This window comes from Crinia signifera, chromosome 2 (assembly GCF_055691185.1).
Source record: "Crinia signifera chromosome 2, ASM5569118v1, whole genome shotgun sequence".
NCBI classification, from domain to species: domain Eukaryota; kingdom Metazoa; phylum Chordata; class Amphibia; order Anura; family Myobatrachidae; genus Crinia; species Crinia signifera.
Genome location: NC_139218.1, coordinates 139,595,236 through 139,617,430, shown reverse-complemented (window position 1 = coordinate 139,617,430; position 22,195 = coordinate 139,595,236). Strand labels below are relative to the sequence as shown.

At 47.4% G+C, this 22,195-nt stretch overlaps 1 protein-coding gene across 10 annotated transcripts in view; it reads left to right on the top strand.

The window, feature by feature from the left end:
* Positions 1–22,195, top strand: part of LEMD1 (LEM domain containing 1) — a 92,088-nt gene that overhangs the window by 53,824 nt on the left and 16,069 nt on the right. For all 10 annotated transcript variants that reach the window (XM_083173006.1, XM_083173008.1, XM_083173010.1 and 7 more), the window contains exons 2-4: positions 4,580–4,700; positions 5,247–5,357; positions 13,218–13,315. In XM_083173006.1, coding sequence (XP_083029132.1) covers positions 4,580–4,700; positions 5,247–5,357; positions 13,218–13,315 — 330 coding nt within the window. The remainder of the gene's footprint in view (positions 1–4,579; positions 4,701–5,246; positions 5,358–13,217; positions 13,316–22,195) is intronic.

Genomic DNA, 22,195 nt, shown 5'->3' with positions numbered 1-22,195 from the left:
TAATCCCTCTCCACAGGATAACTGGCCCTCCAGGCATCCACCAGTTGAAATCGTTCGCAGAGGGAGGGTATAATATGCTCACCTCTGCTCACATTTCTTGATCCCGGGGTGTTTCTGTCTAGTGTATTAGATGCGGTCACATTTAAGTCCCCTGCTAGTATTAAAGCCTCAGTGCCCTGCAGGCTAGGCCTCGTTTCCAAGGCTGTGTAAAATGGCTGAGGGTTAGCATTAGGTGCATATATGTTACAAAGCACGTACGTATTGTCGTTGATGGTAACCTTAACTATTGCAAATCTACCTTGATTGTCTATCTTCTGAAAGAACCTTAACGTTGAGCGTATTCTTAGCTAGTATGGCCACACCCCTAGATTTAGAATTAAAAGAGGCATATGACAGTACCTTCCATCTCAGCATGTTCAATTTCAGCACCTCTCTCGGAATGAGATGGGTTTCCTGTAGAAAAACCAGATCTAAAGACATCTTGTTCAAATAGGTTAAAATCTTTCTACGTTTAGCAGGAGTGTTAAACCCCCCAACATTAAACGTTCCTATTCTAAGGCTCGCCATGGCCTGGTGTTGAGAGTAACTGTTTCAAAGATTGTACATAGCTAAAAGGGACCGACATAAGGGTAAGAAAGACATACAGGGGGCAGACGAAAGACAAACATACAACACTTAATAGACCCTCCCACTCCCCGACCTGTCGTCGAGTGAGAGCGTCACTCATTCTCGTTTTCATCAGAACTTCCCAGATTCAGATCATACCCGTGATCCCCTTAGTATCCCCCTTTCCCCCACCCCCTCGCCCCCCCCTGAGTAACTGAACCTCTCCACACCATACTTAACTATCTTTTAACATTTTGAGTAACATAGTAATCAGCCCTTTTAACCCTCTGTTTCTCCCTCAGTCTCAGCTGCATGCTGGCTAATCAAGTATTTCCCTATCTGGGTGCAAGTGCTCCATGACATGTAATGCTCTCCAGAATGTAAGCCTCCTGACCCGTTCCCCTAGCCCTCAAAAGTTGCTATGTGGCATAAGATTATATAAGCCCGGGCCTCCTATTTACTACATAGTTCTGTATAACTTAGAATAACGTTTGTAGTTAACCCGCCTATTTTTATACCCCATCCTCCTCTAAATGCTCCTAGTGAACATTTTCTAGATTTAGATACATAAGGACAAAGTCCATTAGGGATAGGGCCTAGAAGGTGAGTAAAGGTCAACAGGACCCAACAAATAAAGCATTTTGGAATTGGCTAAGCCCACTCAAACTCATTCATCTCGGCGTTGTGACCCCCCAGGTTCCTGGGCTGCGCCTGTCGCAGTGTCCATTTCCCTGAGGTATGAATCTGCGTCAGCTGCTGTGCTAAATTCCTTCGCAGTGTCCCCCTCAAACAGCTTGAGGCGAGCAGGATAGAGTAGGGCAAATTTTCTATTGGATCGGAAAAGTCTTGAGCAAATGGGGGCAAATTCCTTACGGGCCCTGGTGACCTCAGCGGAATAGTCCTGAAATATGAATATCTTTGCGTTGTTCCAAGTTAACTCACGGTGTCTCCTGGACGCAGCCCAAATTGCCTCTTTGTGCACAAAGTTCAAGCATCTGAAAATTACCACCCTGGGTCTGCTTCCCTGAGCTTCCCGCATTGGGCCCAGTCTATGTGCTCTTTCCACTACCATATCTTTGCATTGCTCCTTTATCTCTAGCATATTTGGCAAGGTGGCCTGTAGGAACTTGTACAACTCCGGGCCCTTGACAGATTCATCCAATCCCACAATTCTCAAGTTATTCCTACGGGATCTGATTTCCAGATCGTCAAGTTTGTTTTGTAAGTCCCAGCATGTCTGTTGCAACTTAGTATTAGAAGCTTTAAGGGCTGAGACATCATGGAATATCTCCCCAACCCTATTTTCCGTAACTTGCTGCATTTGCGCCACTTGTTTTATCTGTGTCGTAAGATCTTGTAATGCAGTATTGAATTTGGCAGCTTGTGCTTCCATCAGAGGCCCCATAGTCTCCTGTATGGCCCTCACCACTCCTGGGTAGGAAACCGGGGGGCCCTCATCTGTGTCTGGGGAGGGGGTAAACAAGAGCTGTGTGCCCTGCTGTGAAAGGGCCATTCCCCCCTGCGTCTCGCCCTCTGCCGCCATCTTGTTTTTGCCCTGTGCTTTTGCACTTGTCTGGGCCTTATGGTCACTTTGTTTCTGGGATCCTCTCGTCATTTGTGGGGAGAAAAATTTTTCCATCCGTCAGTAACCGCACTTTCTGTTATTATACAGTCCTGGTATCAGGCTATACTAGTAATAGCTGGCTTTTTATATGGATACAGTGCAGTGCAGTGTGGTCGCCCCTTGTCTTCCTAGGCTGCAAGGCAAGTGCAGCTTTGTGCTTGCTATCAGTATGGTCTTACACAGTCTCAGTCACAATGCTTCTCATTTGTAGGGTTATTGCTGCACGGGAAAAACAGGAGAGAGTGGAGTATCCTCTTTTACTTTAGAAGTGTTGCTGTGCCCCGCCAGGTAGATATGTCCTGCTGCGGTCGCGTGCTTTGCCGCTGCCTGCCCGCCCGTTTCCCTTCTAGCTGAAGGCTGGCGCCTGAGGTATGAGGAATGCTGCCCCTTCTACCTTATGTGATGCCCAGGTCCGCTCACCTTTGGTGGGGTGTCGCGGGAGCTTTCTGCCGGTTTTTCAGGGTGTACCTTGCCGCCTGGGGTCCTCCGTCCTATGGTCGCGTCTGTGCAGCAGCGCGGGCCTCGTCGCACGTGCGCCGCGGCTCGGCGCTCCGTGTTGTTATTGCGTCAGAGAGCGGGCGTCGGGAGCCACCGGAGGCTTCACAGTGGTGCGGGCATACTCTCCGTTGTCCTGGGGGCTGTTTCGGGCGATGGAGGGGCTTCAGAGGGGGTGAGATCACCGGGGACACAGCGGAGCGCACGTTCTCTGCTGCCTCCTACTCCATGACCGGAACCGGAAGTCCTATTTAACTAATTTAAATTGCATAGTTATCTTTATGGTTATTTGTAGTTTCCAGAACATGCCTTATGCTGGGCGTACAGCTTCAGATTAAAATGTTTGTCAGACCAAGCTAACATCATCCATTAGTCATTGACTATACGATTATGGTGGCGATTTTGGATATTTTCAGTATGTCTGATTGTTGGAGTCTTTTTCGTAATTATTCAGTCTTTTCCACTTGCTGGATAATTCTGTATGTACCAAACTGTGTTTATCAGATTTATCGGAACATTTCTCAGCATTCATTCATTCATCCTAGGGGTGTATGGCAGTTTTTCTATGCAGTGTCCGATTTTTCATTTTGGAGACTGATGATAAAACCTTGTAGCAACTTGGGTTAGATGTATCTGATAAAGTGACCTCAATGCAAAACATATAGGGCGAGATGCTCCAAACAAAAAATGCTGTAAAACACCAGTTTTGGGGTTTTTTACCGCATTTTCATATACAGCAAAGCCCCACCGCCAGGGCTTCACTGCGGGGGGTTACGCCAGTTCTAGATGGCGTAACCCCATGGAAGCCTATGGGCTTCCTTTCGCGTGCCCCCCGCCTATCTGTGCTGCCCTCCCTCACCTGTGTCCGGGCAGCCTCCTGCTGTGCTGCCCAGACCAGTGATCTCCTCCTCCTCCTCTCTGCACCACTTCTGGGTGCAGGGAGGAGGAAGCACTCACAGCCGGTTAAGGGTTCAGGGAGGGAGGGGGGAACCCGCTGCACATAGCCGGCCATTGCTTTTGCGTTAATAATTGCATATGTTACTGCATATGCGATTATTAGCAATGCGAATGCCGGTGATGTGCTGCCGGGGTTATTAGAGCATCCAGCCCAAAGCAATTAAATATACAACGCGTAAAAATAGTGAACACCTCAACATTATTTTTCTCAGTAAATGTATTAGTATTACCCCTTCCACACTTCGCAAATTACCCGGGTCCCACCGGGTTACTGTGCAGGTTGACCGCGCCAACAGGTTAAAAAAAGGGTTTTTACCCGGGTCGGACTTGGGTTGCTTGGCAGTGTAAATGGTTAGACCTGGGTCCCGTATACACTACAGGGAGGAGGCAATGTTGGCTCCAAGTGCTGCCTCTGCCCCTGATGACGTGCTGCCACTCCTCCCCACCCCCATGTGACATCAGCGACCTGGCCTCACCTTGCAAATGTCTGGTCACTCCCGGGACGGACCGCGTGTCCAAATCCCAGGTGCGACCAGGCATTTGCGATGAAAAAGGGGTTATATTTGGGCTATTGTAATGACATTTTTAATAAATGCCAGCAACAACCCATGCATTCCACACATGCAAAGAAGTCAAACCATAGATGTCCATAAATTCAATTATGTGAAATGACACATGGAAAAAATATTGAAAACATGAAGGGAGGTGCAAAAAGGCTTAGACGGTCAAGACACCATCTGTAATATATTCGTAATTCGAAATCAAGTAATGCACACAACCACCGTGGCCTGTATGCAGGGTCACCACACCAGACTCCATTGCTGTAGAAAAAGCATGTTGAAGCTCATTTATAGTTTGCTGCACAACTTTTTTAATCACATCCCGTTTCTTTTGCAGCTTCTGCCTGTTGCTAACCACAGGGAAAACAGAAGAAACAAGATGGAAGTTGGAAGCTTAAGCAACATTGAGCTCAAGGAACAGCTACTGAAATATGGGGTCAACCCGGGACCTATCTTACGTATGCATATCTTATTTTACATGAGCAATAAAGTGTGTCCGAGCGGTCAGTCAATAAACACTGATCACTCAGTGCGTCATGTTGAGTAATGGAGTGTCAGAGCGGTGTAGTATTTCATAAAGATTGCTGCATGTACTGTAGATTGTTTTCACAAAGTACGTAGTTAATTTCCTGATTATCCGGCCTGGTCCACAGCCAGCCTCATCTTATTGTATTGTGTGAACATTGACCTGCAGAGCAGGATTACAAGAATATGCATGTTGTAAATCTAAGTAATTGGTATATGTGATCCAGGGGGTAGAAGTAAAACATTTAATTTTATCATTGCGTATTGCTCTGTGGTTCACTTGCTTCCCTTTTAGAACCATTATTTGCTGTTAGCATCGCTTAAAGGGTGTTTAGTCACCAATGCTTTATTTTCCCTGGTGATATTGTATCAAAACCTGGCCCATATGCTGAACGCAGCTAAAGCTGAAAAGATATGGTGAACACGCTTGTTTTCTGTTAGGGATTTGCAGTTTATTAGTAATTTCCTGTTTTGTCTAGCCAGTACAAGGAGTGTGTATGAAAAGAAGCTGCAGCAACTACTGGAAGAGGTGCAAGTTGAAGAAAATGGTGCAGGCCATGAAGATCATTATTCAGACAGTGAGGATGAAGGTCTGTGCTTATTTTCTTAGCCGTCATAAGCTGGATGCACACTATTTCTTAACTATAAGCACATAAATTATATTGTTGTGTATATAATCTTGTGTTTACCCACTATATCCTTGACGATGCGCTCTCCTGTGGTCACTATTAAAGGCTGACTGACGTTACTCAACAATATAGTAATATCGGTCAGTGTTTCAGTGCTTTATTGTTCACCCTGGAGTTCAAGCAGTATCATTATCCAAAGAGGGGTAGATTTATTAATAATACGCAGCTATAACACTTCCTGCTTTGCCTCATTAGTGAGGCGAAGCAGGAGGGTAGACCAACACGATGTATAAACATCTTGCCCACCAAAATGGGGGAGTGGTAACTCACCCTCCAGTGATGCCTCCTCCTGCTGACAGCGCATCAGTTAACACTGACGTTCTGTCTCCTTCCCCCTTGGCTGGCTGGACTGGGCATGCGCGGGATCTCGCTACTCACACGAGATCCCCAGTGCAGTTCAGAGCCAGCAGCAGGGACAGCTGTGGGGATAGGGCATCGCCACCTGCAGCTGTCAGTCGATAGCTGCCGGCGGACGGTCAGCGATGCTGACTGTTCATACATTGGGTAGGCGCGCTGTATAAAATATTGGTCCTGCGCTATGCCTCCTGCCCCTCACCACCACACGTTAGACACCCGCACAGTGGGTACGCACGGGGATAGTGCATATTCCCCTGATTGACTAATAATAAAGCTACCCCTTAGTTCGCTATTGATATTGCATAGTGTATAATCAGATTTAAATCGAGTACATCGACTATATGCTTAAGAAACTATATTGGTAACTACTTCCCTTTTACTTCTCAGAACTCTAGGACAAACGGTATCTCTTGTGAAGTGAAAAATTTCTCAAAAGATAATCTTCAATGATATCTTCAGTAGCCACAACTAAGAGGAAAGCCCCATACACACTAAACAATATTGTTGTAACCTTTGTAGTGCGCCCAACATGGCTTCCTCATCTGATATACAGTACCTGTGGATGGGATGAAAAATACATGGATTTGTCTTATTGGGACCTTTTTGCTGTTCCCCCAAATCCCATGTATTATGTCCTGTTGAAAGTGTGCTATATAAATAAAACTTGCTTAATTACTTAAAGGTAATTAAGGTGCTTCTGAGTGATATTATTCACAATATTGTCTAGTATGGACACTCAATATCCCGCATGTCGTTAACTGAGTGATATCTACTGAACATGCAGGTCAATTTGGCAATATAGCCAAATGACCTGCATGTCCCAGGGCCAATACCGTTCAGTGTGTACTGTATGGGCAATATTGGGCGGCCGATAAGGTTAACTATATCAGCCGTGGTTGTGTAGTGTGTATGGGGCTTATATCTGATTTTTCTGCATGTACAGACGACAGAAGGGGATCCCTAATGACCTGCGGGAGCATGCATCATTAAAGACAGAGCGTACAAACTAAATGATATGCATGACTATATTGGTAACAATGGTCGTCATCATGCATATCATTTAAAATATTGTCTGTGTGCACACCTTTTTCCAATCAGTATGCATCGGTGCTGGGCATATTCTTTTCAGGTTTATGATCAAACAATAAACCTCTTAATCCTCCACCAATACTTTTTTTTAAATTGGGATTATTTCTTACCATATAGCACACGCATATTCAGCAGTGGTTTACAAATAATATTTTATTCACATCAGTCCCTGCCCAAGTGGAGTTTACAGTCTATATTGTAATGTTGTAATTTGTTTTAATATTGTGTCGTGTAAAGGTGGCCATACACACGCATGTTTATCTTCAGATCTGTCTGGTTGGAACAAAAACATGGTTATGGATGAGAGCAAATGACAGTTGACCATTTTCTTGGAAATGCTGGAAAACTGCTTAACTGTTACTCATCCATAACCATGTTTCCTCTACCTCCCCATGGCAGCCGAACACATGGGTTTCCTCCCTTATAGGTAGACATCTGGAAAGGAAAAGAAAAGACACTGCCCCTATATAAGGTCGGCCCCCCAAGGCTCTGTCTTTTTTTTTCCTTTCCAGGTGGACAGAAGGCTTACCCTGTGAAAAGGCTGCCGGTCTTCCCCACTGCCTAGTGCAGCAGGGGTTTAGACCTATGGTTAGGTAGAGGTGTCCCACTACCTAGTGTAGTTGGGAGCCTGTCTGCTGAGGCGTCCCGCTGCCTAGTGCAGTTAGGGGCGCCCTGTGAACCTGCGCACGGGTACTGACTGTGCCAATGGGAGTCCCCCTCAGTCGTTTGTATGGAGCGGCGTTCCCTTCACTGAAGCCGAGTGCTGGCAGGCGGCGGTGCATCCCCCCTCAGAGCTGGGCGGTTGGCTGCGGTGTGTGTCAGCCGCGTGCGTGGTGCCGGGGCGCGCGCGCGTTCCGGCGCTGGAAGAGTACGCAGCAGACGCTGCGGCGTCTGACGTCAGCCTGGGGGGGGGGAGCGCGTCGGCCAGGGCTGCGGCGGTGTCTGCAGCCGGCGTCTGGCGTCATAAAAAGGCGCCAGGCGACCTGGGGGATCTCTTCATATAGCGGGACTTGTGTATGTTACACTGCACTACAGCAAACGAGAGAAGGATTCAGCAGACTGGTAAGATCCCCTGGCAGCTGCGCTGCGGGGACTTCTCTCTTGTTTATCCTCTGGCTGAATTTAGAATATGTCTTACAGAGTTGATAGAATGGAGGAGGAGAGAAGGCAGCCATCCAAGTCAGGGTAAGCCTAGGAATGTAGTATTATTTTCGGTTATTGGTTTAAAAAAAAAAAAAAGAGTTTTTGCACAAGGTTTATTGATAGTAAATTATTGTATGTTTAGGTCAGAGACTGGCAAGGAGAAGGCTGAGGCCAAGGCAAGACATAAGAAGCGGCCTGCCAAATGTGTCCTTTGTGATAAGGACCTGTCAGATAAATGTACAGGCTCCGTATGCGAGAAGTGCAAAAGGCCACCTGTGCTGGGGCCGGATCAAATGAAGGACCTGGTGTCTGTTAAGATCTTCCCTGGCCGATACCTTCGTCACAAAGGATGACCTAGCTAAAATGTCCCTTAAAAGGCCCAGGGAGGTATTGTCCGAAGATTCGGATGGTTCAGGAGAGGGCCCCGCGGTAGGGGCTGACGACGATGTAGAGGAAGGAAAAGTAGCCCAGGAGAAGCCAGATCTGGACTTTAATCCAGACCTACTTTAGAACCTGTTGGGCTTGATTAATAAGTCACTCAACATAGAGGACCCTCCGCAGGAGGGAAAATTACAGGACTTATTATTTAAAGACAAGAAAAAAAGGCCCAAAACATTTCCCTTGTCCGAAGCGTTGAAGGAGGTTGTAGAAGAGGAATGGGCCAATCTTGACAAAAAGGTAGCAGCCCCGGTCAGGGTGGCAAAGATGTACCCCTTTGAGGATAAGCTTATTAAGCATTGGGAGGTTGCGCCCAAGGTGGACGCCGCGATTGCGAGAATATCTAGAAAAACTACTCTCCCGTTGGAAGACGCCAACATCTTTAAGGATAGTATGGAGAGAAAGATGGAGATTACCCTGAGGAAACATGTGACATCAGGGGCGGCGATTAAGGCTTCCTCTGCAATCGCAGTGACCTCTAGGGTTCTGAGATCATGGTGTCAGGATCTCGAATCCGATTTACTGGATGGTATCAAAAGGGCTGAACTGCTTAAAGTGGTGCAGAACATGCAGGTGGCTATTGAATTTGTCTGCGACGCATCTCTGGACACAGTGAGGTTATCAGCAAGAGCTAACGCAAGTACAGCGGTTGCAAGGAGGGCCCTGTGGCTGAAGCCCTGGGCGGCTGATGCCCAATCCAAGAATAAATTGGTTTCTTTGCCTTTTCATGGAGAATATCTCTTTGGTGCCAAACTCGATGATATTATCTCCAAACTCTCTGGCGGGAAATCAGTATGGCTCCCGCAGGACAAAACAACAAGGAAACCCTTTAATCGGTTCCAGCCTTTTTAAACCCCTGACCTCAAAGAGGCCAGAACCTATAGGCCAGGTAGAGGGTATAGAAGGCCTTGGTTCGGGAACAGAGGTTCCTTTCGAGGTCAGCGAGGCAAAGAGGGCAGATTTGGATTTCGTAACCTGTCCCAATGACGCCAGGCACAGGGTCGGAGGCAGGCTAATGAAATACCAGCAAGCTTGGCTCCGATGTACGCAGGACAGGTGGATCCAGGAGATAGTTTCCAGCGGATACCGAATAGAGTTCGTCAAACCGCCGGGAAACTGGCAAGAAGTTTCTCCAATGCCAAAGTGCCCGCAAGTAACAAAAGCCTTATTAGACAGCTTTTGACAATGATGGCTCAAGGAGTAGTGGTGAGGGTCCCGGAGGATCAAGAAGGCCGGGGGTGGCAATCCCGGTTCTTCGTAGTAAAAAAAAGCCTCGGGGGGGCTTCAGGACCATCCTGGACCTGAGGAGGCTGAACTCATTCGTACATGCAAAAAAATTCAAAATGGAGTCGATCCGGTCCATCCTACCGGACATAAGACAAGGCTCGTTCCTCACCACCATAGACCTAAAGGACGCTTACTTGCATATACCCATATGTACAGATCACCAGAAGTTCCTAAGATTTCGTCTCTGGGGAGTCACATACCAGTTTACAGCGCTCCCATTCGGACTCTCCACGTCCCCAAGAACTTTCGCGAAGGTACTAATAGTTCTTATTGCCAATCTCAGGCAAGAAGGGATAGCGATCTGGGCTTACCTAGACGACCTTCTAATAATGGCCAGTTCGGAAGAACTAGCCCTGAGACATACGCAGAGAGTGATACAGTACCTAGAAAGGCACGGCTGGATCATAAACGTGGAGAAAAGTCAATTGAGACCGACAAGGTCAGTAAAATACCTAGGGGTCATGATAGACACCGGGTTAATGAGAATAACCTTGACGGAGGAGAGATTAGAGAAATTAAGAAAGGAGGTCAGAAGTCTTCTGGCAAGACAAGCAGTGAAGTCGGCAGACTGCATGAGGATTCTAGGCCTTATGGCGGCAGCACAGGACACTGTCAGTTGGTCAAGGTTCCATACAAGGTCCCTGCAAAACTGCTTCCTGTCCCAATGGGACGGTGATGGGAAAAACCTGAATCAAAGAATCGTCCTATCGAGGGGCGCACTGGCAGACCTCAGATGGTGGTCAGACACAAGCAAATTTCGTCGAGGAAGGTCTTTCCTAGAAGAAAATCAGGTGGTCCTCACAACCGATGCCAGTCATACAGGCTGGGGAGCAGTCTACGAAGGAGAAGCCGCTCAGGGAGTATGGAGAGGGGCAACCAAGAGGTTACACTCCAACCTAAAGGAAATGAGGGCGGTCACCTTGGCCTGCTTGCATTTCCAACATCGGCTACAGCAGAAAAATGTGCTAGTCAGGTCAGACAACCAAGTTGTCGTGGCTTATGTCAACAAACAGGGAGGCACAAAAAGCAGAAGCCTCATGAAGGAAGTAACAGAACTATTGCAATGGGCCGAGAGGTGGACAAAGAGTCTGAAGGCAGTGTTTATAGCTGGAGAGAGGAATTAACAAGCAGACTCTCTAAGCAGGGTGTTGCTAAGGCCAGCGGAATGGGAGCTTTCTCAGGAGGTCTTCGAAAGGATAGTCAAAAGATGGGGACTACCGTTGGTGGATCTGATGGCTACCAGCAGGAATGCAAAGGTGCCAAAGTTTATGTCAAGACATTGGGAGCCACGGGCGTGGCAAGTAGACGCTCTGTCAGCATCATGGGGGAGAGGTCTACTATACGCATTTCCTCCATTCCCTGTGATTCCTCGGATTCTCAGCAAATGACAGAGAGAACAGGCCACTGTGATAATGATCCTACCGTTTTGGCCAAGGAGGTCCTGGTTCCCCAGAGTAACAAGGATGGCGGTGGAAGCCCCATGGTTTCTGCCTCAGGAACAGGACTTGCTGAGGCAAGGAAAGTTTGTCCAACCCCAACCAGACCACTGGAGATTAGCGGCGTGGTTACTGAGACCAGAACCTTGAGGTGTTCTCAGCGAGAGTGGTGAATACACTGCTTAAGGCCAGAAAAAACTCAACATCGAAAACCTACTATAGGATCTGGGAGGACTATGAGGTTCTGTAGAGGTAAAAATAGAAAACATACTGACATCTCTACTATTTTAGAATTTCTTCAAGGAGGGATGGACAAGGGTTTATCTGTAAGATCACTGAAGGTACAGATCTCAGCAATTAGTGCTATGCTGGATTCCAAGATAGCGGAAAACCGTTATATACAGAGATTTGTGCAGGCCATAAAGAAGATAAGACCCTGGGATCTCAATATGGTACTGAATGTTCTGACGGATGAGCCTTTTGAACCATTGGACAAGGTCCCCATGAAATTCCTGACGGCGAAAGTGGCTTTCCTGGTGGCCATCACATCGGCCAGGAGGGTGTCAGAGCTTCAAGCACTCTGGGCCGAGGAGCCGTTCCTAAACTTTTTTGAGGAGAAGGTGGTTTTGAGGACCAACCCTCACTTTCTGCCCAAGGTGGTGTCCCAATTCCACATAAATCAAGAAATAGTTCTACCCTCTTTCTTTAATAAACCAGCTAACGCCAAAGAAGCCAAGCTTCATAAACTAGATGTCAGCAGGGCATTGAAAATTTACCTTCAAAGAGTGGAACCTGTGAGGAGATCTAAGAGGCTTTTTCTTATATCTGAGGGTAGGAACAAAGGACTGGGGGCCTCCAAAGCCACCATTGCAAGGTGGATTAAGAACTGTATTTCGGAGGCATACAAGGTGAAAGGGGTGGAACTTCCGAAAGGATTAAAAGCGCATTCCACCAGAGCTGTGGCTTCATCTTGGGCCGAAAAAGAGGCGGTCTCACTAGACGAACTATGTAAGACAGCTTGTTGGGCTTCGGCTCATACGCTTACCAAACATTATAGGGTGGATGTAGAATCTTCTAGTGATGCCAAGGTGGGGAGAAGGATCCTAAGCGCAGTAATTTAAAAAAAAAAAAGAGGCAGAAGCTCGGCAAGAAAACTGAGTGGATGGCCTGTTACGGAGTGAAGTTAACTCTGTGGAGTATCCTTTTTTTCTCTGTTTTTACTTTTCTTTCTTGTATGCTTATTAATGAGTTATCACTGTCTTGTTGTATATTCTAATTGAATTGGTTATTTTGTTGCCCACCCAGTGATTAAACTGCTAGGGTACTACCCATGTGTTCGGCTGCCATGGGGAGGTAGAGGAAAGTACGGATTCTTACCAGTTAATACGCTTTCCTCTACTCCTCCATGGCAGCGTATTTCCCGCCACTTGCGGGACAGTATATATTGCTATTTAGTACTGTATGATATGTTTTAGTTTATTGTTGCTATGAAGTAATAGTATCTAAGCTTGATAATTGAAAGACAGAGAGCCTTTGGGGGCGGACCTTATATAGGGGCAGTGTCTTTTCTTTTCCTTTCCAGATGTCTACCTATAAGGGAGGAAACCCATGTGTTCGGCTGCCATGGAGGAGTAGAGGAAAGCGTATTAACCGGTAAGAATCCATACTTTTTGTTCCAACCAGCCAGATCTGAAGATAAATCTTACTAGTGTATGGGCACCTTTACACTCAAGGTACATGAGTGTAGCCATAATATAATTGCTTAAGTTATTAACTTAAGCAAAGTCCTCCACTCAAAACACTGATTGGTCACAAATTATTCTAAAGAAAAGATGATTAGATTTGTTATTACTATGGTTTCTAATTTCAACAATCATTACAGATATGTTATTGGATGAACTTGGTTCTCATACTTTTTTTTTTTTTTTTTATAATACAGTTATAAATATGTCAGCCCTACCTGTGGTTGTTTGGGTTGTGTGCTGCTCTAATGTTCTGCATCTTTCTGAAGGGTTTCAACTGAAGAGCCAGGTGGAAATGAGGAGAGAGCTGAATGAAAATAGGAGTGATGGAGCAGTTAATGGAAGTAACAACTACATCCAAAAAGAAGTAAGTTGCTGACTTTTTGTACATTAGTTAACCAACATCTCAAGTCTTGTGCGGCTTTTCATTTATTACAACTTGCGAACATGCATTTATATTTTTACCTTATGTTTTATTACAAAATGTTATTGCACAATTCCAGAAACACATTTGGAAGACTAACATAACATGTGACAAGATGTACATTAGCATTTTTAATTTAATGAAAACAAAGCTATTGAAAAAGTTTATGCACTGGGTAGGATTCCATTCTGGTGACTAAATCCCAAAACACATCAATCTTCATTGTGTGACCTTTCCCTTGCTCAGAGAAGTAGCAACGCTACATGTACTAAGATTTTTACCTAGAAGTATGCTTGAAAGCAAATTGGTTTTAATCTGATAATAAAATATAGTAAAGTAGTAAATTGTCTCAATTTGCATAATGCTTCAGACATGATCGGGGCAGGTTTGTTCTGCCCCAGAAATAGTCACCAGTGAAGGGTCTGGTCTGCCAGCTGTTCTTCTGCAGCAGCCCCTGCTGCAAAAGTGCAGCATTAATACCCAATAACCATTGTTATTGCCTGTGTAAACATAAAGTTAACCACAGATTTCACTTACTTCTGAGTAAGTGATAAGCTTGGCTATAATCCCTATTTTAGTAAAAAAAAAAAAATTCAGGATTTCCTTCAGAATTCCTGGGACACCCCCCAATGAATGACTAATAAGGTGCTTATTTTATTTGGCCAATAATGAATAACATGTAATTTTTGGAGTCTAAAAATGTAAAACCTTGAAAAGTATATCGGTTTGAGCTTTTTTTGGGGAACGTTTTTTAAAATTAGGGAAACATTTACACAAATATAAACTCATTGGTGTCACAAGGGGGTGCATACCGGACCTGGGGGCTGCCTTGTAGCTACATCCACAGCACCCAGATCCTGTCACTGGGCAGTATTCAATGAGAAAAATTTGCCATGTTTTATGGCGAGTTTGTGCTATTTTCGCGTTGGAAGGAGCATTTTGCTCTCCAAAAGTGAACCACCCTATTCAATGTGATATTTTCGCCGTCTTTCTAAGTGATTTTCGCCGTGTCTCTCCGTGTAGCAATTCTCCATCTTTTCATGGAGAACATGTAGTGGCACTTCCCAAAACATCCACCTGCTGTTGATTAGACAGCAAATGGCCAGTGATCACAGGCGTTCGGCAGTGGCGGCATTAACGCATATATTGCTGGCGCAGACCAGCAATGTATACGTTACACCCATAACATAATTTACATGGTCGGGCAGTGGAGGTGGTAACGTATACAGTGCTTGCCATACGTTACCGCCTCATATACTATTAATAAACATTGGTGGCCAGTGGTGCAAATATATACATTGCTGGCATGTGCCAGCAATGCATATATTACTGGCTAATGAATATACATTGGTGGGCAGGGGGTCCAGTAATATATACATCCCTGGCATGTGCCAGCAATGCATATATTAATGGCTAATCTATATACATTGGTGCCCAGTGGTACCAGTAATATATACATTGCTGGCAAGTGCCAACAATGTATATATTACTGGCTAATATTAATATGAATAGTCGGATATTGTTGGCCAGTTTGTGTTTGCTGCGGGGGAGCTGGAGCTGCTGCGGGCGGTGAATGCCTTTAACTTAACCTTTAATATATAAAGCAGGGGGAGGGAGAAGGGGAGCGGGGGCTGCCGTGCAAACACCGACCCTGGAGCTGCTGTGATCGGCAGGTGGCTTCTGCTCTATGCCAGGGAGCAGGGGGTGAGCAGGAAGTGCGGTGGACGGCGGCTGCGTCTTTTCCTCCCTGCTCCGTGCAGGTGAAGGTGAGCGGGAGGTGCGGATGATGGGGGTGCGGGTGGACGGTGTCTGCTTTTCCTCCCTGCTCCGTGCGGCGTGAGTATACGGAGCAGGGAGAGGTAGCAACATTGCAGGGGAAGGGAGAAGAGGAGGCAGTGAGCTGGTCTGCCGGGCTGAATATATGTGTGTATAGGCCTTTAGATGCCTGGAGTGAGCTGCCAAGTCCAACGTAACTCTGACGTAGGGCATGTCCTAGTCACATTGTTTGTGACTATGGAGCATTTTCTAGCAGAGACGATGCCCGGTATCTTGAGGCCTGCTGTGCCAAGAGGTGCTATTTGGCGTTACTCCAGTAAAAGATAATGAGGATACCCCGTCACATAAGCAGCTGTCAGGCAGCAATGTGGCCAGGTTACCTGGGAGGAGGGTGTTGTCAGCAGCATGAAAACCCTCTTCTGTTTAAGCAGGAGGTTTTGTGCAGCTGTGAACTAGTTCTGGTGAGCTATTATATTGGTGCCTGTTAAATGAAACAACAAAAACACTTTCTTTAATAAAAAGTTTATACCATGAACGCAAGTATCTGACTAATAGCAGGTTTCTGTGCACCAGTTGTTCTGCTATCTGTTATTGCCTGTGTAAACATAAAGTTAACCACAGATTTCACTTACTTCTGAGTAAGTGATAAACTTGGCTATAATCCCTATTTCTCTATCATTCTTATGGGATACAGGGAGTCGTTCATAACGATGGGGAAAAGAGCTTATCCGAAGGAGACAGGCACATATAAAAATTTATACAGGGTGTACTGGCTCCTCCCCTCTGCTCCCCTCCCTCTAGCTTCAGTTTGAGAACTGTGCCTCAGGAGAAGCACGCATCAGGAAGAGCTCCAGAGAGTTTTTCTTCTGTTTTATTTTCTTTATTATTTTGGGGCTGCTGTTTGGACTTAACAGCAGTCCTGCGTCGTGGGAGACTAGGGGAAGGGTTCAGCTGCTGGCCACTTCAAGGTACCGAGCTGTCCCTGCCACAGGACCACCGTCCTGAGTGGGTGATGTTACCGCGGGCATTGCGCTGCAGCGCGCACACCCCTGGCACGCCGCACACCCCTAGTCCAGTCTGAAGACGTCTGTGGTGAGTATTACCCCGGGGTCCCCCGCCGTGGGGTCCCCGGGTTATTGTGCGGCAAAATGGCGGCGGTATGGCGGTGCCCTGCACAGGGACTGCGTAACCCCCTGCCTACACTGAGACAGGGTACAGTTCCTGTTTTGTCCAGGGCAGTTACCAAAGAGGATTTGGACATTCCCCAATGTCAGTCTCAGTATAAAACGCAGGTAAGCTCCGGCGCCATTACGCTGGGCGGAGCTTACCCAGAGTGAGACCAGCTCTGTGAGGGCGCCAAAACCTGCTTCCTGCTTCTTCCCTGGCTGCTGGAAACGCCATTATACTGCTCCAGACACTCCTCAGCGGTGTGGATCAGAGGGAATCTGCTTGCAGAGACAGCTTCAGGTTTTCAGCGCTTGTGTACTTGTGCACTTGCCTGCTTACACTGTAAAGTACTGTTATTGATACTGTACTGTATTACCAGCTCTTCTAATCGGAGAGCTAAGGTTATCAGGTGTATTGGTCTCCTCCATTATCCTCTGTACACCACCCCACTGGCTTGTTAAGCTGTACAGATCAGATAAGGCTACACATAGTATTTATCTGGTTAATTTCACACTGCATATCCACTGTGTGTGCGCGCTGTGTGAGGGGAGACTGTTTGTTTGTCACAATGGTGAGGAAACTTACATGTATGGTGTGCAGTGATAAGTTTGTGCCAGCATCTTCATCACAGGTTACTTGTGAGTCATGCATGTCCCCTCAAAGTACTGGGGTCCCCCCACAACTAACTGGGCAGCAAAGTAGCACACAGGACAGCTCACAGGAGCCAGCCTGGGCTACAGGTATAAAAACCATGCTTGAGACTGTAACTACACAGTTAACTGCTACTGCAGCACAGACCCAGAGAGTACAAAGGGAGCTGGCTGTCCTCACTGCCAGAGTGGATGTAATTACTCCCACCCCTGGGGATACTCGTAAGAGAAAGACCCCCTCTCAAACCCCTGATTCCGGGGCTGATGATGGGGATGATGGTGATGATATGGATGATGCAGACGCAGGTGATGACGAGCCTGATGCTTCACAGTCACTACTGCGGGGCACAGAGCCATTGATTATGGCAATCAGGGAGGTGTTGGACCTTCCCTTAGCTGAATCCACAGCAGGTGATACCTTCTTTGCTACTCAGAAAAGGCAACAGGTAGTTTTCCCTGAGCAGGCTGACCTGGAAAGTACATTCAAGTCAGCGTGGAATAACCCAGAAATGAGGTTTAAAGTGGCTAAAAAGTTTAAGTCCACGTTTCCCTTCGATCCTGAGGGACGTAAGGTGTGGGAGGAGCCACCAGAGGTTGATGCTTCTGTGTCTCGCTTAGCCAAAAAGATGGTACTCCCAGTACCAGGGTCGTCTTCACTTAAAGACACCACGGACAGAAAGGTTGAAAACACTTTGAAGTCCATTTTTACTGCTAGTGGCGCGTGTCAGCGTCCTGTATTAGCTAGTTGCTATATGGCCAAGTCCATATACACGTGGGCCTCCCAGATACAGGAAGGTCTTCTGGGCGACATGACAGTTGCGCAGGTGTCTGAAAAATTACACCATATTCAGGACACTGCTAAAGTTCTGTGTGAAGCGCAGAAGGAGTTAGGTGCCATTAACGGCCGTAACTCAGCCATGGCAGTGTCTGGGCGCAGATCCCTCTGGCTCCGGCAGTGGGCTGCTGACGCTGACTCCAAAAGGAGTGTAGAAAACCTCCCCTTCACAGGTGGCAGGTTATTTGGGAGTGATTTAGACGAATTAATCTCTAAAGCCACGGCGGGAAAGTCCACTTTCCTGCCATCCACTCCACAGGCGCCAAAGCGTCCTTTTCAGGCTCACTCCCAGCAGCAGTCCTTTCGGGCTAGTAAATTCCGCCCTAAAGCAAGAGGTGGTTCAAACGCTGCAAGAGGCTCCCGTGGTAAATTCAGGAAGCCTTCCGCTTCGGCCACCGCAGAGCGGCCATCTGGGGCAGCTGCAGGAAAACCCGCAGCATGACGGTGGGGCTCCACCATTAGCTCCGGCAGAGGTGGGAGCCAGACTGGCGTTCTTCGGCCAGGTTTGGGAAGCCTCGTGCCTCAATTCTTGGGTACAGGCTCTTATTACGCACGGCTACAAGCTGGAGTTTGCAGTTCAGCCACCTCAGAGGTTCTTCAAATCAGGCCTCCCAGCGTCCCCAGAGGACCAAGTGGTGTTGCAGCAAGCAATCCAAAAGCTGGTGCAGGCCAAGGTTATAACCCGGGTCCCTCCCCTAGAGAGGGGGCAGGGTTATTACTCGAACCTATTTGTAGTTCCGAAACCGGACGGGTCAGTGCGCCCAATTCTGAACTTAAAATCCCTGAATCCCTTCTTGAAAGTAACCAAATTCAAGATGGAGTCCTTGCGGGCCGTGATAGCGGCACTGGAGGAGGGGGAGTTCTTGGCGTCCCTAGATGTGAAGGACGCCTACCTTCACATCCCAATATGGCCCCCTCATCAGAAATACCTGAGGTTTGCGCTGTTAAACGAGCATTATCAGTTTCGCGCACTGCCATTCGGCTTGTCCTCAGCCCCGCGCATATTCACCAAGGTGATGGCGGAGATGATGGTGGTTTTAAGAAAAAAGGGTATCTGCGTGATACCATACTTGGACGACCTGTTGGTAAAGGCGCGGTCGCCACAGGAACTACAGACAGCTCTACAAGTTACCATACAGACCCTGTCGGGCCATGGTTGGCTCCTGAATCTGGCAAAGTCTTCTCTGATCCCTTCACAGAGACTCCAGTTCCTGGGCATGGTGATGGACACAGCTCTCATGAGAGTGTCCCTGCCACAGGACAAGGTGTTGGACATCCAGCGGCTGGTCACAGACTTGCTAAGGACCCCCCAGGTGACAGTGCACCAGTGCATTGTCCTATTGGGAAAGATGGTCGCCTCTTTCGAGGCTCTCCAATTCGGGAGGTTTCACAGCAGGATTTTCCAGCTCGATCTCCTAGCGAAGTGGTCCGGTTCACACCATCAGATGCACCGGCGCATTGCGTTGTCATCTCGGACCAGACTGTCACTACAGTGGTGGCTCCACACGCCCAACCTGCAGGCAGGGCGTCGGATTGGCATCCAGGATTGGGTCTTAGTCACCACGGATGCAAGCCTCACGGGATGGGGGGCAGTGACCATGGGTCAGTCCTTTCAGGGCAAGTGGACCCTATGGGAAACACGCCTCCATATCAACAGCCTGGAGTTACGTGCTGTGTATTACGCACTTCTGAAGGCGGGCCCTCTCCTCTGCGGTCAGGCGGTCCGTATACAATCAGACAACGCCACCACGGTGGCATTCCTGAACAGACAGGGCGGGACCAAGAGCAGGCCCTGTATGAGGGAAGCATCGAAGATCCTGTCCTGGGCAGAGAGTCATTGCCAAGCGCTCTCGGCCATCTTCATACCCGGGGTGGACAACTGGGAAGCAGACTTCCTCAGTCGCCACGAGCTCCACCCCGGGGAATGGAGTCTACACCACCAGGTATTCAATTCTCTGGTGGCTCGGTGGGGGACCCCACTGGTAGACTTGATGGCATCAAGAAACAACTGGAAAGTATCCAGGTACTTCTCGAGGGCAAGAGACCCTCAGGCAGAAGGAGTGGACGCCCTCTCCATACCGTGGACGTTCAACAGCCTGGTCTATGTCTTCCCACCGATTCCCCTAGTGGCTCGGGTGCTAAGGAAGATAAGAAGAGAAGGAACCGAGGTTATTCTGGTGGCCCCAGACTGGCCACGAAGAACGTGGTACCCGGAACTTCTAAGTCTGCAAAGGGACTCGTGGCGCCTACCCCTGCAAAGAGATCTACTCATGCAAGGACCGTGCGTCTTCCAGGCCTTGGAACAGCTGCGTTTGACGGCCTGGAAGTTGAACGGCAGATCCTGACTCAGAAGGGGTTTCACACTTCGGTCATCAGAACTATGACAAGTGCAAGGAAACCGGTAACAGCTGCACATTACCACCATATCTGGAAAAGATATGTGGGTTGGTGCGAACAGGGAAAGTTTTCTCCATCAGAGTTCAGACTTGAAAGATTTCTTAGCTTTCTTCAAGCTGGTCTGGATCTCGGCCTACGCCTAGGCTCTTTGAAGGTGCAGGTATCTGCGTTATCAGTTTTCTTCCAGAGGAAACTGGCTAATATTCCTGAAGTGCAGACATTTCTGCAAGGAGTATTGCACATACAACCTCCTTTTGTGGCCCCTACTCCACCGTGGGACTTGGATGTTGTGCTGAAGTTCCTTAAATCCTCCTGGTTTGAGCCCTTGGAGGAAATTGACCTGAAATATTTAACCTGGAAGACAGTGGTCTTACTGGCCCTAGCTTCGGCTAGGAGGGTCTCGGAGCTAGGGGCGTTGACTTGCAAGAGTCCTTATTTGATATTCTTTGAGGACAGGGCAGAATTACGTACTAACCCGCGTTTTCTGCCCAAAGTGGTGTCTGCGTTCCATGTGAACCAGCCAATTGTGGTTCCTGCTGGTGGGCCTCATTCTGAGGTGCCGACGTCCTTGGACGTAGTAAGGATTCTCCGTGTCTACATCAGGAGAACAGCAAGGATTCGAAAAACTGATGGACTTTTCGTCCTTTATGATGCCCAAAAGATTGGACGTCCTGCTTCCAAGCAGTCTATTGCACGATGGATATGTGCAACCATTAAACAGGCTTATGCGGTAGCAAAGCTGCCTATGCCTGTTGGGGTGAAAGCTCACTCTACTCGTTCCGTGGGGACATCCTGGGCGGCTGCCCGAGGAGTTTCGGCCTTACAATTGTGTAGAGCAGCCACATGGTCTGGCCAACACACTTTTGTCAAATTTTATAAGTTTGATGCTCTGGCCACTGAGGATACTCAGTTTGGGCAAGCGGTGCTGCGGCAATAGGTTCCGCACAATCCCGCCCGTTCTGATATCTTTGGTATATCCCCATCGTTATGAACGACTCCCTGTATCCCATAAGAATGATAGAGAAAATAGGATTTTAATACCTACCGGTAAATCCTTTTCTCGAAGTTCTTATGGGATACAGGGCACCCGCCTCTGTGCGGAGGTTTGCCTTGCTCACTTTGTGAGATATGGACCAATTCTGGGTCCTTCTGCTACCCTTCTTGTTCCCGGCGGACATAGGGTGTAGGTTACCTAGGTAACTTAATCTTACATAGTGTACCTTAAAGGTCCACGAGTGTACATGGTCACTTAGGTGATTATTCTATGCATTGTTCCAGTTGGAACACAGTTCAAAATAGTTGTCATGTTGACATGTTCTTAGGCCCTTAGACTTCCCAGGTTATGGGGTTGCTAATGTGGTCTGTTATGTTGAATGTTGGGTGTGCTGGATGAATCTCACCACGGTAAATATACACATATTCCTCTCATATTGTTCTTCTCCTTCGGCACAGTTCACTTAACTGAAGCTAGAGGGAGGGGAGCAGAGGGGAGGAGCCAGTACACCCTGTATAAATTTTTATATGTGCCTGTCTCCTTCGGATAAGCTCTTTTCCCCATCGTTATGAACGACTCCCTGTATCCCATAAGAACTTCGAGAAAAGGATTTACCGGTAGGTATTAAAATCCTATTTTTAGTTTAAAAAAAAAAAAAAAAATTCAGGATTTCCTTCAGAACTCCTGGGACACCCCCAATGAATGACTAATAAGGTGCTTATTTTATTTGGCCAATAATGAATGACATGTAATTTTTGGGGTCTAAAAATGTAAAACCTTGAAAAGTATATCGGTATGTTTGAGCTTTTTTTGGGGAACATTTTTAAAATTAGGGAAAAATTTACACAAATATAAACTCATTGGTGTCACAAGGGAGTGCATACCGCACCTCTGGGGCTGCCTTGTAGCTACATCCACAGCACCCAGATCCTGTCACTGGGCAGTATTCAATGAGAAAAATTTGCCATGTTTTATGGCGAGTTTGTGCTATTTTCGCGTTGGAA